This window comes from Chrysemys picta, chromosome 1, assembly GCF_011386835.1.
Source record: "Chrysemys picta bellii isolate R12L10 chromosome 1, ASM1138683v2, whole genome shotgun sequence".
Classification (NCBI taxonomy): domain Eukaryota; kingdom Metazoa; phylum Chordata; order Testudines; family Emydidae; genus Chrysemys; species Chrysemys picta.
The window spans coordinates 196,526,773-196,545,300 of record NC_088791.1 but is presented as its reverse complement, the minus strand read 5'-3'; the positions used below and the strand labels follow the sequence as shown (position 1 = coordinate 196,545,300).

General features: G+C 39.6%; 1 protein-coding gene across 6 annotated transcripts in view; it reads left to right on the top strand.

Annotated features, from left to right (window-relative positions):
* DSCAM (DS cell adhesion molecule) overlaps positions 1–18,528 on the top strand; it is a 614,601-nt gene that overhangs the window by 362,451 nt on the left and 233,622 nt on the right. For 5 of the 6 annotated variants that reach the window (XR_010594753.1, XR_006176627.2, XR_010594752.1 and 2 more), the window contains exons 4-8: positions 900–1,046; positions 9,361–9,639; positions 11,164–11,439; positions 13,938–14,234; positions 15,063–15,338. Coding sequence is in view for 2 of the 6 variants with exons in the window: in XM_005304452.5 (XP_005304509.1) it covers positions 900–1,046; positions 9,361–9,639; positions 11,164–11,439; positions 13,938–14,234; positions 15,063–15,338 (1,275 nt within the window). In the remaining 4 variants the exon portion in view is untranslated. The remainder of the gene's footprint in view (positions 1–899; positions 1,047–9,360; positions 9,640–11,163; positions 11,440–13,937; positions 14,235–15,062; positions 15,339–18,528) is intronic. The other variant, XR_010594754.1, reaches the window with a different exon arrangement.

Genomic DNA, 18,528 nt, shown 5'->3' with positions numbered 1-18,528 from the left:
TTTAAAGAGCAACCTCTGCTGGGATTACTTTCTTCTTGAAATTAGACTTTGCTTCTAAAATTTTAAGAATATTGCTCTGTTTTTTGAAATCTTTGCTTATTTGAACTTGAAAGCATTTCCCTTTTCTTGATCTAGTTTGTCTGAGCTCATAATCTAGGCTTAAAGCCGAGAAGTCTCCCATTGCAATATCCCTTCAAGTCATCTCAGGTTAGCTTTGCTCTATTTGTTTTCTATTCTGAGGTCACACTTTAAAGAGATGAGTGGCAGGGCCTTCTCAGGGCAGGGTCCCAGTCTCTTTCCAGATATGTCTTCCCCGCTGGAGATGTTTCCAGATCTTGGTGTAAAATCTTTCTATTTTTGCAAGTTTCTCTCTAAACTCATTAGTCTCCCTTTTCCTCACAATCTTATTTGAAAATGTTCTGTTTGTTTTCTGTTGCTTCTGAACAATGAGACCATTTGGTTTAATATTGTTTTATTATGCATATCCTTCCAAATAATTATTGTAATGTATATCATTCCCCAGGTAAATTACTAGCATAAAATAATACTCTTTGACATTTAAAGTAGTTGGCTCAAATTCTATATTAGCCAATTCCCTCCTATATTTTATTTAAAACACCTCTCTGGTATTTGGTGTTGTAATGATTATGAATTAATGATATCTTTCTTTTATATTCGTATGTCATATTTTTCATATGCATTCTTGTACTTTTATAAGAAATCCACCTGAATTAATTTCAAGATTGGCGTTTATAAATGGACACTTTGTAAAATATAAGATTGGCAACACATTATCTCTAGACTCTTATGAGGAAAATTTCAATTTTTTACCTCAGAAGACAAAACAATAATAAAAATCTTCAGGTGTTTTGAACACTGTAAACTCTTGTGTCTTTCAGGATCTAGATTTCTCATCACATCCACGGGAGCCTTGTATATTGTAGATGTACAGAATGAAGATGGATTGTATAACTACCGATGTATCACACGGCACAGATACACTGGAGAAACAAGACAAAGCAACAGCGCAAGACTTTTTGTATCAGGTACTCTGGAATTTCTTAAACTACATACTACATATTTCTCTCTCTAGCATACTGAACTGATAAGGCAGGAACTACTGGTACTAATAATCACTTGTCTAGCAAACTAAATACACATGTAAGTAGGTAAGAATCTACAGTACTTTTCCTGTAGAAGTGAAACATTATAAATTTAAGTTGCTTTTTCTATTTTTTTTCATTCGATTATTTATTTTCTGTTATATCCTATGTGGAAAATACTGTCCAGAATGCTATAATGTAAACGATTCCCTCAAAATATAGAAGCTACAGGTCCAAGGCTACACAGCAATTCATTCTCAGAACTGGGATAAAAACGCAGGAATTCCTGGCTCTTAATCCACAAAATTATGTTGCTTTCTACAGTAAGATCTGAACTTTTTTTTCTCTCAAATGTCCCTTTCATGAGTAATATACATTTAGAGGCACGTGGTCTTTTCCTCTTGTAGTTTGAAAGATTCACTTGCTATTATTATTCTACTTTCTAGTAAATATTGATTGAGATGGCTCCCATTCTGCAATATTCATGATTTAACAATTTTATTTTAGCCTAGGATGACCAGATGTCCCGATTTTATAGGGACAGTCCCGATTTTGGGGTTTTTTTCTTATATAGGCGCCTGTTACCCCCACCCCCATCCCAATTTTTCACATTTGCTGTCTGGTCACCCTATTTTAGCCACTGGGCCTGTGACTGCAACACTCAGTGCCATCATTTCAAACTATCGCTGAAGTATTAGTCTGCCTAATTAGTGTGCACAAAGAGTAAAAAGCAGATAAAGCTAGGAAACAGAGAGTTAAAAATGAAACTCCACCTTCCTGTATCTTGGTAATTAAATACACATGGCCCTAAAATTTGAAAAAGAGGTTGGGCAGTAAAATTTGTCCAGGGATTTGGTTGAATTATGCAAACAAATTTGCATGTCCAAAAAAGAAGCTATTTTCAAAATTGGACATGCAAGCTGCATAAAAAATGCTTCTGCAAATAACATGGGGGGGGGGGGGGAATATATAAGCTAGGCTTTAGTGTGTATTTTGGTGAATTTTAGTAGGTCTACAGTGCTTTACAAACATTAACTTGTCACTTCCATTACCTAAATAGGTATGCATTACTATCCTAAGTTTTCCAAAGGGAAAATAATTGAAGAAAAAAGGGAAAGTGACTTAACCAAGGGTGTTAGTGTCAGCAGTCAGGTTAGAAAGCAGGAGTCAGTGATCATATTTAAATTGCATCCAGGTGTCTTCACCCTGCAGGCTTACAAATGAGAAGGCAGATCATAGAGCAGTGTTTTATTTTTCTTTTACAATCTCATTATTTTAAAGCCAGCATCACAATTGTTGTATGTCTAGTGATTTTGGAACACTAGGGGTTGTCAATACTGCCCTCCTCCATGTCCCCTGTATCCTACCCTCTGTTCCCAGTCTTAATACAGGGAACCGGGAGGGAGCTGAGAGTGACGAGAGGAGGCAATGGTTGCTAGGACTGGGATTTAGTGCCACAGCATAGGATTAGAACCCCCACTTACAAACAGAGGCCTTGAAGAGATCTTCTGGGTCACTGAATCCAGTCCCCTGCTATTGCAGACAACCCTGCCATGTAATCCCATTCATAAATGTAACAAGTTCCATCTTAAAACCAGTTAGGTTTCTTGCCCCCAGTACTGCTACTGGAAGGCTGTTCCAAAACCTCCCTCCTCTGATGGTTAATGGGTGTGTGTGTGTTTGTGTGTGTGAATGTCTTTGTACATGTCTGTTTCTGTATCCAAAAATCATTACACATCTGCAAAATCATCTGCTTTTGTGCCCCAGACTATAAGTGCACAGCCTCTCCCCCTCCCAGCCCCCCAAGAGGCTATCCTTCCTTTTTGATGCATATGGCATGGGTTATAACTACGGTTTCTGGGTGTTTTTTTCCCCGGTTTTAATTTATAAACACTGATAAAACACCCGTATATCTCTCATTAAAAAAAAGAAAGAAATTTGGTGTTTATCCAGTAAACACTAGACATCGTTACTTATATCTAAGGGTTTGTCTACATGGAGCAGTAATGCAGATACAGGGGTGTGATTTCTAAAATGCATTAATGTGGTGTGCATTAATTAGTCAGTATAGACCTAGCAGGTGCTCACTAAAGATTCACTGGTGTGCTTTAACGTAGTGCTGTCTGAAACAGTACTACATTACAGCATGCTAGAGAATATTACAAAGAGATTACTCATTACAGTATATACAAAAAGAAAGCCCACCTGCCCTTGATTTTTGGACATCCACATAAAACTCAAAAATTGCTAAAAATAAATTCTGAAAAATGAAATTAATAAACTTGAAAACAGACGCTCTAATTATGGCATTGTAGCAATTACCTGTTTTCACTATCAAACAGGTGTGGTCATAGCCCTGCAGATCATTCTGGGTATAGCAACTGTCACAAGCAAATAACTGAAGGACTCATTCTCCTTCCCTGGGATTAATCCTTTATGAGGGAAATCTGGTGATTAAATCCACAAATCTCCACTTCTTGCAGCTTGTCAACTGTGACTGAGATCTTAGGTCACAAAGACTTGCAAAAGGATCAAACCTACTGTTCCCCTTTCTTCTGTGAATGTTATCTAATGGTTGGTCAGCCCCTTTGAAAATATAAATCAGTATGTAAATGCTAAATATTATTTCATTATACAATCCAGGAGTATTTCACTATTCAAGTCCTGCTATTTGTACTATGTCCCATGTGGTTGAAACACTCACCCTAATTTTTCCAGCCAGATGAGGAAATATAAGTCCAGCACAATGGTCTGTCTGGTTATCCCAGCTATTTGGTCTTAACAGTAAAAGTTGATTTCCATCCTTCCCATTCAGCCCTGAAATATTGCCCTACTCCCTCATGCAGTCAAGCTAAAACTGTACCAGTAGTAATCTGTAATCAAGCCATTATCTTGACCAGCAAAAGAGGATTTCTACCCCGGTTGCTTCCTGGAACAAGGGAGAGAGAGGGCTTTCTGCCTGATCCATCACTTATGCCTTCTTTGAGCAGCCCAGGGGATATACCTCTTCCTGGAGTTCCCTTTCCTGCCTAATTCCACACACTTCAAAAGCCCCAAATGCTGACGTTAAGGTTGTGTACATTAGGATGCACCAGACTTCCCACAACGCTGTGTGTGTGGAATTGGGCACAATCTAGCTTCATGCACAGAATTCCACCTCCCAGTGACTTTGTTTTAGCAGGACACACACACAAAATCCACAGCCAAACAGTGTCAGACACAATGTTTTGCCTCAATTTTCCATTGTCCTTGTTCACAGCCTCCTGCAGCTGACTGCTGAATCACAATATTTTAAAAAGGTTGTTGCAGTTTGTTTTTCATTAGATTTTTGAACTGGGATATAGTGCTTTCCTGTTTACTTTATTGGAGGTGATTACAAATAGAGAATTGGGTTTCTTTTCCTCTTTTCCTTTCTGTTTTTAACTGAAAAATGGCTAACGGCTTTGTAGGAGCTCCTACCAGGAATCTTTTTGAGGACTAGCCTATGAGAAAATATGGCTATTGAAGAGATACTTGAATACATTGGAACAGAATGCAAGAAAGAGGGGTCACTTTAGTTTTATTTTGTACATCCCAAAATGGATCTATCTTATATATATACATATTATCTCCTCCACCACACATGCTTTGTAAACCAGTGCATGTGCCACAGCGAATAACTGTTCCATGAAGCAAGCACACGCATGTTGGACTCTGGTATGTTAGATCTCTTTTTTTTCCTCAATCCACTTCTTTAGTTCCCTGAATCTGAATAGGTGATCCTTGTCGTGTTTCAAGGTCTGAATGCCACTTCATGGATTTGCATTTTAGGGGGTTGCAAACTGTACCACTCAGACCTATCAAACCCTTTGAAACTGAAAACATCTATTCAAAAACCTCCTGCTCCTGGAAGCTTTTTAATAGTGTTGCACAAAGGTGGCAACCAAACCAAACAAACAAAAAAGTAGAATTTCCTGTAAAATGTGTAGCCATTTTATATGCAACTTGTAGAGGAGGGATGGAAACACTTAAAAAAAATTATTCAGATCTACCTAGGTGGTGGTTGGGATTCAGCTGGAGCCAGTAGAGGTTGTGATGTCATCTGGGTCCCTCTCTCTAGCCCAGTCTGGTCAGGACCTCTCAGGTTTAGGATTACAAAGGCCCAGGGTCCCAGGAGATAGGGAGAGTGTCAGCCATGATGGTGAAACTTGCTCTAGTAGCCAATATCATCTGGTTGACAGCAGCAGCATCACAACTCATCAGCTTTGTGGTTTGATTAAATGCCCATAAAATAGCACACATCAGGGGTAATGTACAGGTTAGTGTCCTCTTGAGTCTGGTTAGAAAGCATATAAAATGTTGTATCACTACATGCAGCTCCTATAGCCATCCCAGGCACATCCCTGGTGGAATTAAGACCACATCCTTACTTCATTTAGTAGCAGAGAAGACCACTGTGCATCTGAAGCTCCTTAAATATATTCTATGTTGAACAGTCCACTGAAGTGTCAGCATATCTTAGGGACCATTACTAGCATCCTATCCATATTTGCATTTCTCCTGAGGTAACTCCATCAAAACCAAGTTGAGGCAGCAGGATGCCAAACAGGATATATACAGAAAACTCTTGTTACACAACATCTTCACATTGTGGCTGCGGTCTGACACTACAAACCAGAGATGAAGTAGGAGCAGGTTAACCACTTTGTTATGATTGCTTTCAGCTTTTCTAAAATGTTACAGGGAGAGTGTAATTTCTGAAAGCCGCACATGCACAGCACGGCATGCTAACAAATGTTATAGGTGTTGTTGCCAAAGATAGACCCAATGGCTACTGATGCATGTAAAATCATTGGTTTGGATGGTAGAGCTTACAGTTGGTGAAAGCATGCTGTAGAACTGATGTTCTTCCTCAAGTGATTGCATATGTCCATTCCACTGTAGGTGTTTGTGTGCTCCACGGCACAGCTGTTGTAGAGTTTTTTTCTCTGACGATACCCATTGGGATGGCACAAGCGCTTTCTGCTGACTCGTGCACCACACGCAGGCATAAAGGGCCGAGCCACCCTGACCCCACCCACACACACTCTTAGTTCCCTCCTACTTCCCATGACAGTTGCTAGAGCTCCCTTATATTGATTCTGCAAGTCTTTTCTTTTAGTATAGACGCAGTACCATTTTTAGAATCTGTGTAGTTAGCATAGATTAGTTGAAAAAGAATAAAATAGGTTTTTTTGTTGTTTGTGTGTTTCTGGTGCCTAATCTGGGTACCAGCCCTGGTACTGGAGTTATGCTGCACTCTCGGGGCTTCAAGCCCTGCCACTCTTGTGGTAAGGCAGTGCTGATTAGGGACCCTCACCTCAGCTGCTTTAAGTGCTTGGGGAAGGCTCACGTAAGTGACAGATGTAGCATCTGTAAGGGCTTTAGGACCTGCTTTGAGAAGGATTGAGGGTTTCCCCCTCAATCAAGAGCATCTCTGCATCCATCTCAGCCAACTCCATCTACTGGCCATAAGGAGTATCAATGCTGCAAACAACTTAGCGTTGGTACTGAGCCCAGCACCAAGCAAATTCAGGACCCTTCTCATGAGCAATCCCAAGAAGAGTGGGAATGGGACCAGCCCCCAGTTGACATTGGCGGAGGAGTCCTGCTCTAGGGAAGTTCAGGAGGTGCTGCTGAATAGTACAAAACCAGTAAGAGCACTTACTTGGCTAAATGAAAGAGATTTTCCATTTGATCCAGACTGAAAGGGTTGCTTCTATTAGGCACATGCTAGACTATCTTCTGTCCCTAAAACACCAAGTGTTGGAGATTAGCTCAATCAGTGTGCAGCCTCCACATATATATGGAGATATACCTATCTCATAGAACTGGAAGTCCAGCCCCTTGCCTTCACTAGCAGGACCAAGTACTGATTTTGCCCCAGATTCCTAAGTGACCCCCTTAAGGATTGAACTTACAATCCTGAGTTTAGCAGGCCAATGCTCAAACCACTGAGATATCTCTTCCCCAGTGTCTAGCCTAGCATTCCCACCTATTGCTAACTGATCTCTTTTTCCAGCCCAATGTCTGTAAGACTTTTAAAGGGCCTGGACAGACTATTTCTGCATGTGCAGAATGCTGCTCCTCCATGCAGTCTGAATCTAGTCTTAGCAAAGATGATGGGTTCCCCCCCACTTCAAGCCTCTATTGACCTGCTCCCAGCTGCATCCTTTGATGAATGTACCTTTTTTTAGTGGCCATTATACCAGCCAGAAGACTGGGAGAGCTCAGGGCGCTAGTGTCAGATCCTCCATATACATGTTTCTACATAGAAAAAGTTTACCATCATCCTCACCCAAAATTTCTTACCAAGGTGGTTTCCACTTTTCAAACCACTTTTAACCAAGAAATCTTTTTGCTGACTTTCTTTCCAAAGCATCATAGTCATCAGGATGAGGAGAGCCTTCATGCTCTGATGTTAGAAGAGCTTTCATTTTTTATCTGAATCAGATTAAACCTTGCAGGTCTCCGACTCAGTTGTTTATTGCATTTGCAGACAGAAGGAAGGGCAGTTCTGTATTCACTCAAAGGATCTGGTCTTGGATATCCAGTTGTATTTGTTTTTATTACAAGTTGGCTAACATGAAGCCTCTGGATAGAGTGTTGGGTCATTTGACTAGGTCCCAAGCAGCCTCTGTGACCTTTCTGGCTAACATTCCCATATTAGACATTTGCAAAGCAGCAACCTGGTCATCTTGTCCTACATTTTCCTCTCACTACGCCATCTCCCAACCATCTAGAGACAATGCTAAATTTGGATGAGTGATCCTCCTGTCCCTGTTCACATAGACTCTGAACCCACCTGCACTTGGGATTGCTTCTGAGTCAGCTACAGTGGTATGGGCATGTGCAGTCACTCAAAGAAGAAGAAACAGCTAATAACCTTTCTGTAACTGTTGTTCTTCAAGATGTGTTGTACATGTCCATTCCAGACCCTGCTTTCCTTTCCCTCTCTATCGGAGTGTTCTGGGGGGAAGGAACTGAGGGGGGTCAGGGACAGTTCTCCCCTTTATAGCTGTGTGCAATACACGAGGCAGCAAAGAACAAAGGTTACGGAAATGTTAGTAACCATTTTATAGTGGTTCAAGTGTTTTGCTAGCATCCAGATAGAGGCGAAGATTGTGTGGTTATCTTTGATTAAATCTGACAATTCACATTTTACTAACTGTTTATATAAAATTAACATGGGTGACTGCTTAGTCCATTTGGTTGCAGTCTAATGGTATTTTATTTTTTAGAACTGTTTTTATAACTTGCATAACAACTCTGTAGTACACAGCAGATGGAGTGCAACAAATAGATCAACATATGCTAGGTGAGAGAGAGGGGGAAGTTTAACGTGGAGTCTACCATGGTTAAAATGTTGTCATAAAATTGGTTAAGATATAAGAAAAATAGCTTCATTTAAGTCAATATTTGATATTATAATAATTATTTATTTTATTTTATGTTAGTAGCAGTAGTAATAAATATGAATTGTGTGGTAGTGCCTAGAGGCCTCAGTTAGGTTGGGCCCCATTGTACAGCATGAAGCACAAACATAAGAAAATGACAGCCCCTGGTCCTAAAGAGCTTACGAGCTAAAAAACAAGACATAACACATAGATCGTTATGTTTGGTGAAGGTATCGAAGCATGATGTGCCACATTTCTCTAGAATAGAAATAACAACAGTCACATGGCAGTTGGGACTTGTTTGTGTGAGAGAGTCTTCCTGGGAACCTGAACAAAGAGCAGTTTGCTGGAGTTATAAGCTCTAGTTTACTTTTGCTATCTAAGATTCCTTTTAAAGAATATACAATATTTGTCAATTAGACTACATGCCCCTTGCTTCTGCCCATTTTTCTTCTGACAAGGGAATAATTCACTCTTCTAGTTCAAAACTCTCCGACCACTTAGAAGCAGGTGGAATATGTTGGTTTAGTTCTAGGTGAAATGTGTTTACACTTTCTGGCTCTTCTCTTTCCTGATGGGTGACGTGAAGAATGACTGCCACCTGGAAAAAATCCAGTGGGAGGTCTTCCAAGTAATCATGCAATGTTTAGTTAGTACATGCTGCTGGATGTAAGCCAGTACTGCTGAGATACCACAATCTGGATGACTGGTGCACAGTAGCAGTTTACAGTACATAAAATTCTGGGATAGCAACTAAAAAAAAGAAGATAAATAGCAGCATATTGCTTAGAAAATGTAATAATCTTAATTAACTACACTGAAAACATCTATTTGCTTTCCAGACCCAGCAAACTCAGCACCGTCTATTCTGGATGGGTTTGACCAACGTAAAGCCATGGCAGGACAGCGAGTGGAGCTGCCTTGCAAAGCATCGGGGCACCCAGCACCAAAGTACCGTTGGCTGAAGGACAATGTTCCCTGGGAGCCAGATAGCAGGTTTCGGCAGACAGTCACAGGTCTGCTGATAGAAAACACACGTCCTTCGGACTCAGGCAACTACGTTTGTGAGGTGTGGAACAACTATGGTACTGCTGAGGTGATAGGGCATCTACATGTAAAACGTAAGTCCAGGACTGAATGTGGCAAGTATAATTTCAAACCCATGATTGTGCTTGGTTTTGCAATGGAAGGAAAAGAAGGAAATATTTTGTAGAAGGTTCTTTTGTTATTGTTTTTGTTGCTGTTACTTGTTTTGTTATTGTCAATGGTGGCTCCTTGAAGCTGCTCAAAGGTTTGGAATGTTATAAACTGTCTTAGTGGAGATGGATTAGCGGGCAGAATGCAGATGAGAGATCAGAAGTGCAAAATGAACTCAGTTTATCACATGGTTATGTGATTTTTCACATAAAGGATGTATTTTGCTTAGTAATAGAAGTGGATGAATTGCAAACAGTCTTCTGAATAAAAGTGTCAAGCTCTGGTCACAGGGGTTCCTGCTATTCATTATTTTGAAAGAAAATCAGCATCTTTTATCAATGATTCAGAAATTTAAAAAGATTTAAAAAGATGGCTACATTTGTAAAATATTCATAACAGGTAGATGAATCAGATCCATTTAATATTGTACAGGCTCATAACAGACCAGGATTATCTAGCAATCCTCAATAGAGAAATAATAATAACATTTCCATTATCATATTATCCAATATTCTTTAAAGCAGAATTAAGTTAACTAAGGAATTGTGTATGTGAGTATAAAATATCATATATAATTATTTATTTAACTCATCTGTTTTACAGAATATAGTATAACATCTTATAGATATAGCTCTGTGTGTGTGTGTGTGTGTGTAAGAGAGAGAGAGAGAGAGAGAAAGAGAGAGAGAGATGTAAAATAATTAAGTAATATTGAGAGCGCATCCAATATTAGGTACAATGTTGGTCATTAAACATGCTAAATAAACAATATCTCATCACATTTGATTCATAACACATATCCAAAGATGATAAAAGAGATGTATTATATTTTGAATTATTTCTTGTTGATAGAGCTGGTATTGAACAAAAATCCTGGGGAAGAATCCCATCTGGATATAAATGTCATGGTGGTCTGTTATATATGTACTGGGCCCAATCAAAATGTAGGGAGGTTGGGATGCAGATCCAAATTCAGTAGCTTTAGTTGTTGGTATGTGTGTGGATAAAGACTCCCTTCCTTGTGTTTACTATTGTTACTTCAATACTGTGAATTTTCTTTCACACATAATATCAAACTTCAATAAAAATATATCATCATATTCTTAAATGGTGATACTGAGAATAAAGTCAGGTGGGCTATCTTACTGCTTTGTGTGCTTATCCCACAGTGAGTTCCACACAGAGGCACCCTTGCATCCAAGCAGAGCCCCACTGATGGCAATGGGACTCCAGCTGGGTATAGGGGTCTGCCTGTGCAGAACTAATTGTGGGACTGTGGCCTTAAAAGGCCCTTGAAATCAAACATGGTCACCTATTCTCATTTCAGAGATGTGTATTTGTGATTCAGTATTTTTTCTCAGTGACAGGTCACCTGTTAGTCATATTTTTTTAAAAGATACATAATGTCTTCCTCCCCCCCCCCCCCCCCTTTTGACTTAAATCTTCAGAGCCTCTGAAAGCCACAATCAGTCCACGGAAAGTTAAAAGCAGTGTTGGTAGTCAAGTGTCCTTGTCCTGCAGTGTGACTGGAACTGAGGACCAAGAACTGTCCTGGTACCGAAATGGTGAAATCATCAACCCTGGAAACAACGTGAGGATCATGGGGATCAACCATGAGAATCTCATTATGGATGGCATGGCCAAAAGTGATGGTGGAGCGTACCAGTGCTTTGTACGCAAGGACAAGATGTCTGCTCAAGACTATGTTCAGGTGGTGCTAGAAGGTTAGTCATTACCTGCTTTAGTGGGGTTACTGGCTACAGTGAAGTGTTATTGTATGTATATAGTATATACAATATGCTTGTGGTCTCCAATTATAAAGAGAGAGAAGACCCTGTGCCTGTAGGAAGGATCAAACTAGCCACACACTTTGGGGGATATTTGTGCCTCTCCATGCTCCAGAACAACAAATGAGAGGAAATTAGGATCCAGGTGTCAAAGAAATGTATTTGAAAAATATCCCTCCTACTGAAGCCCCACCAAATGCATTAATTTTTTGCTGCTATCCAAAATTCTGTAACTCCAGGACAAGAGAGAAGAGAGATCCCTACCAAGGATCAAACATTTCATTCCAAACACAGTTTTCAGGCTGGTTGTGAAATCAGTTGAAGGTCTGGAGATCATCCTAAGTAACTGACACAATGTTCCACATAATAATCAAGTGAGGAAAGTAATCAATTTGTACAGAGCCGGTTCACTAATGAGGCTGTAGTGCAGTCATGGCATGGCCACTATTTTTAGTCTTTACAGAAAAAGAAGAGATTACCTGCCTGGACCTAGTTACCTCGGCAACCATCTCTTGTGACTAAGAAAGCCTAAAGAGCATATTGATAATCTATAATGATGTCGAGAGAGTGCAGGTTATCAGAGAGCGACAGCAGGAAAGATTTCAAAGACACTCGGGTCTTGCTGGGAAAATAATGTCTGCTTTCATCTCCAAAAAAGCCTGTCACTTGAATAAAAAAAGGGCAGAGGTGCATACTGAGCGCACTCACTGATTTATTTGTCGTGTGTCAGTTTCCATTCAGGATGAAAAGCCGATAGCTTTTTTGTCTTGTGAGAGATGACAGTGCGAATGCATGGAAAAGGAAAGGAAGAGAGAGAGTCAGAGATGAAGAAAGAAATTTTAAATACTCTGTCACGCATCCAATAGGACAGGAACAAAGAGAGAGGGAGAGAGAAAAAATATATAAGAAACCCAACCTAATGTCCCTGCTGAAATGTAGGTGTTTCAATGTACTGGAAATGATAATTTTGATGCTCTTAGGTGATTGTGCTGGGGAGAGAGAACATTGCTGTACTTTTTTTTAATCCTGCTGAGATTCAGCACATTTTGTGGGGATAGCAATTCAAGCTCCACACACATCACGAGATCTCCCTCAGTTTTCTGTGTGCTCCTGTGTTGAGATTACTAGGTAAGGAGAGGCTATTTCCAATGGAATTATGCTGGTCTGAGCCTCCATGAAATGTGCTGAGTGCACTACGTATTCTCTCACAACATTAGAGTTACTGATGCTTGTCACTGATGTCCTTCCCCATTACATCTTGTATGGAATTAAAATGAGTTATTCCCATAGGGCAAAGCCCACTGGGTGGGAAGAGAGGGGTTTTCAAGAGGCTTAAGCTGTTCTTTATACTGTGATTAAACCACCCCCTTATAGTCTTTGCTGATGCTAATATTTTCTCAACTTTAAAACTAATTGGCTGGCCCCACTATGCATTAGATCCAGACAATGGCATATAGAATTGTTTTCTAAACCTCTTACTAGACTGCTTCCTACATATTATGAGCTGAACCAGATGCATTCTTACCCCCAATTATATTTAAATCCATTCTAAACACCACTCTTAAAGTATACCGTAATTTAAAAAAGAACAACAGAAAGAGAGTACTGTATTGCAAAATCTGGGAAAGAATCTTCTAAATAATAATAGGGTGTCATTTTTGTTAAAACCATTACCCTTCTGTGCTATCCAGTTAGAGAATAATTTAATTCTACTCCATACTTTGAAAATCTTTACCTTTTCTTTTCTTGCTTGCACCTTGGAGACTTCGGTTAAATTGTGACATGGGTCACAAGAAAATATATTTGGTGTCCTCTCCACCTTGGTAGATTTGTGTACAACACTAAGCTACTTCAAAAATTGTCATCATCAGCATGAGTAGCAATTTATATTTGGAAAAGGCTTATTTTAATACTGGTATAAAAAAGATATTGCAGGACTGAACTGAATTTGCAGAGCTGTTTGGAATTAGCATACACGAGTTACGCCTGGCTTTAGCCAACATTATTCATCCTTAACTTTCAAAGGAACTGAAATGTATAATAAGTATATCTCCAAACCCCATCTTAGGCTTACACTCTACTTCTTTGGCTTCTCAATTGCCTATGGCATCCACGCCTTTTTCACAGGAACATGTGAATTGCTATATCAGAACAAACCAATGGTCCATCTAGTCCAGTATCATCTCTCCAACAGTGGTCAGTACCTGAAGCTTCAGAGTAAGGTGCAAAAGAAACCCTGCAGTAAGCAGTTATTAGATAAGCTGTTCACAGGAAAAATCCTTCCTAACCTTCATTAATTAGAGGTTGGCTTATGTTCCTGAAGGATGAGGGTTAGTGTCCCTTTCAGAATTCTTGGTTTATGGGCTAAACAAAGGTAGTGGGAGCAGTTTTATTGTGCATACATGCTGTTCATTTGCTTTCCGTTTCCTCTGCAGATGGAACTCCCAAAATCATTTCTGCCTTCAGTGAGAAAGTGGTGAGTCCAGGAGAACCTGTCTCCCTTATGTGCAATGTGAAGGGGACTCCTCTGCCTACAATCACCTGGACACTAGATGAAGATCCCATAATCAAAGATGGTAATCACCGTATCAGCCAGATTATCACCTCTGAGGGCAATGTGGTCAGCTACCTGAATATCTCTAACACTCAAGTTCGAGATGGGGGAGTCTATCGCTGTACTGCCAACAACTCTGCTGGAGTCATCCTATACCAGGCTCGAATAAACGTAAGAGGTGCTTGTCAAATCAGCTCCTCAAAAAAACACACATAACTCATTGTAGTGGAGAAGATTGTTGCATGCACTGGTCTGAATCTTGGAATGCCGAAACTGACTTACTGTGGTTCTCCCATCTTCACACCTCCCTCAACCCCCTCTAGAAACTCTGTTGTATGGTTTAAGGTTGGAAGGCTCCTTTCCTCTTTGGCTTGCGAAGTCAGCTTGTTATACAATCTCTTTCCCTAAACTTATGTTCCTCAAGCATGAGGGTTAGCGTCATCACTAATATGTTTTCCTATTATAGTTTTTGCATGCATGTGTTTCTTATTTTCCTCTCCTCCTTTAGTTGTCCTACATTCATTGTAATTACTCATGCACATGGTACATTAGCTTGAACTTGTAGTTCTTCATGGCATAATACCCATCCTCATGATATTATATTTTATATACATCAGAATGAATGTTAATTTTGTCAGTGTTCTCATGTATAACAGGATTCTAGCTTAGCATACGTTTTAGTATTGGACATTTAATTATATCATACCCTAGTCTTTAATTTGTAATGCAGCAAAGATTTTAGCAGACAAGTATTCAATAATACAAACATATACCACAGCCCTAATTAGAATGTATGCTGTAGGGCGATAGAAACTAGAGCACATAAAGATTAGGGAGACTGCTTAAGTGGTTCTTAAAAGCAAAAACTGTCAAATGTTAAGAAGAAATGTTATGCAGGCTACATTAATGGATGTTGTAAACATTTATATAATCAGCAAAAAATGAATATTTCCTCTAGCAAGTATGCCCTTAAATTATTTTTAAGAGTTTCTTTGTACTTTTCCAGGGCCAGCAAGCATCCGTCCAATGAAAAATATCACAGCAATAGCAGGACGGGACACCTATATACATTGCCGTGTGATTGGCTATCCATATTACTCCATTAAATGGTACAAGAACTCTGACCTGCTTCCTTTTAACCATCGCCAAGTAGCATTCGAAAACAATGGAACGCTGAAACTCTCAGATGTGCAGAAGGAAGTGGATGAGGGGGAATATACATGCAATGTTCTGGTTCAACCCCAGCTGTCTACAAGCCAGAGTGTACATGTGACTGTAAAAGGTAATGTTTATATTGAAATATAAAGCTAAGCTAATGGCCAGAAGGTTTTTAATCAGTGCAAGAATCAAGACATGTAAAATTGTACTGGTGATTAGAAAATAAGCAATAGGACAGTTAATCTGCCTTTTTTTAAACAATTGTGTAGGCATGATATATAGCCAATAGTCATCTACAGATATCCTATTATACCAGACTTTCTCTCATTGAGTTGTGCCTTGTCCTGTTGACTTCAGTGGGACTACTTGCTTAGTAAGGTACTGCACACCATGAGTAAATCTGGGAGAATCTGGCCTTATATGATGACGAAGACTCGAGTGCTTCTAAAAACTGAAGACTAAAGAGCATGGAATGTAATTCTTTGTTTTCTTATGAGATGACTCAGTGGCTGAGGATGACTGATCATTCAATGTTATGTTCACTGAAGTTTCATTGGTCATTGTCTCTTGTTGATGACTAAAGTCAGTTTTGTAACCTAGTTATTTTTCAGCTGCTAGCAAATGCAATGAGGTTTTGTTAGTTATGAATTGAGTCTATTTCTCCTTTTTCTCCAGTAAGCAGTAAACAGATTCAAGAGCTAAATTAATTAAACTTGATTTAAAAAAAAAATAGGAATTGTTTTTTTCAGGGAGATGTTGATGCTTTAAAGAGAGAGCCATTTCTCTAAGTTCATTTTAATGTTACACGACTTGTAATTGAGAACAGGATGTTTGAAATCAATACAAAAGTTCCCATACAAGGATGTAAACATTTAGAAGTAGATGATGATAATTTCCAAGCTTTGCATCCAGACCATACACAAAGACATTAAAGATAAAAAGCACAAAAGTGCTCATTATGCCTGATTGTTCAAAACTAGGTTGTACTGCGATGTGGTCCAGTCCCCCATCCAAGATGACTAACAAGTTCATTTCACATAAGCCTACAGGAAGAACTGAAGTACATTTTCCCCTTATGAATTTGTTCAAAAGCTTTTCTACCCTTTTGCATTTTTCTTTGATTAATATGTCTCAGGCCTTAGATAAGATACCAAGAATATTTCTAAGCCTTTTTTCTTGTTTTCATTCTAGAATTATGTTAATTGCTTATTACTTGAAGGGGTGGAGGGATTAGGTTGTAACCAGTAGTACTGTGAACCCTTCAAGGAGTGACCCATCATGTTCTTTAGCCCAGAAGGGGCACTGTTCCACGCAATCTGTTATAAAAAGCTGCTAACACTGCAGCTTTTTATCATATGCTCTATCTTGTCTGTCACCGTAATAGTCTTGCAAAACTGCCGTTGGTGCATCTCTGTGAAAATGAATGTTAAATTAGTGATTGTGCTGATATCGTCTCTACTGTTCCCCCTGGTTGAGAATACCATCTTTTAATTATATCATTCTTCAAGTGCTTATGACAGCTAATGTAATCAGATGTAGATGGGAGTGCTCTTACTATATTTGTAAAGAAAAGCATTGGTGCCATACCTATACAATTCAGATATCTAGATCAAAACACAACTGCCATTCTGAAAGCAATTTGATGCCTTAGATTCAGACATGTGGATGGATTTTAAGACTATGACTTTTATTAAACTTTAACACAGGGGAGGGGTGCTATCCACCCATCACTCCTGGTCTCCTATACCAGGCATTTAAGTGGTTCCAGTACAGCAGTTACAGGGCTCCTTCCGTATAACCCGTAAATTGGGGTAGGATTTCCTCAGCCCATGAGGAAATCCAACCTTGGCCCATGAGTGTCACCAGGTCTCACTCTATCCCATTAGCCCAAGACCCATCAGCAAAATCCCATGTCTTTTACCTCTGGGAGCCATTCACTTTATCTTTTTAATGGCACTGGAAACTGGCCACAAGTTTTGATGAATTAATAACTCAACCAGCTACCTCAGTTAGCAAGTACATTCCTGCTTAACCTACTGTGGCTCCAAGGTGCTGTGAGGAAGGCAAAAATCTCTCCAGGCCTCTGCCAACTGGCTATATGGAAGAAAAAATTCCTTCCTGACCCTCAATGTGTGAACAGCTAGACCCACAGCATCTGCCAGACTGGATTCCCATTCTTAGGTCCGGGTGGGTAGGAGGATGGGGTTGCTGGAATGGAGATGAAAGAGGCCCCACATGGCCCAGGCTTCAGGTTAAATTCCTGGAGTTCGGGGATGTGAGCCAAACATTGTCCTTCTCCTCGCCCCCCCCCCCCCCAAGCTGGCCAATGGGTGCCAGATACTCCAGGGGGGAGAGGAGGTAACTGGTGCCCCTCAATGTGTCTCCCACCCTCGCTGCTGGAGCTCCCCTCCTTCGCCACCAGCCCCATTAAGTTCCCCCACCCATTGAGGTGGGTGGGTGGCATTTTGACTTCCATGGATAACAGATTTCAAACTTGACTCTGCCTCTCTCTGAAAGTCTCAAACGATTCAGAAGCCTTTAATTTATCTTGACAAGAATGAGGTATTTAAAAAAATAAACTAGATAAATCCACATCCTAACAAATTATTTTTACATTAAATACAAGATTCCAAAAATGGGCTTTATTCTGTTGTCTCGTCAAATCTGAACAAATTTTAATTTAGTTGTTATATATTTTAGCTGTAGTGCAGCATTGCCGTAAATTATCCTGGACAACTACACATTTTTTTGTTGCAATAGTTAATAACTACATACGGATTTTATCCTGCATATTATATTAATTCCTTGGAGCATTAGCAGTTAACAGCAGTCAGTATTTTCCTATTGCTTGAAAATATAATGTAAACTATTATAATTTTAGTGTGCTATCTTTTCCTCCATAATTCAGACTGACACTGTTATGTCTGATACTGAAAAATACAAAATGTGGAGCAGCTTCAATAGATTAATTCAAATATCTTGAAATAGTTTCATAGAATTTAAGGCCTGAAGGGACCAGTAGATCATCTAGTCTGACCCTCTGTATATCACAGGCCCTTACATTTCATCCATTTCATTTGCACAGCCAATCTTAATTCTGGCATTTCCTAACTTCTGAGTGCTTGCCTTTGCCACCTTAATAATATTTCTTCAATATAGCTATCTGTGGGTAATTTCCTGGCTTTTTAATAAACCAAATTGCAAAAGTAAAAATTCTATCCTATGGCATCATATTGATATTCACTGCACAGACTTCTGTCTCTTGAACTAAAGGGTGGTTCTCCTGTTTGCACAGACTCTTCTGTTCATTCCTC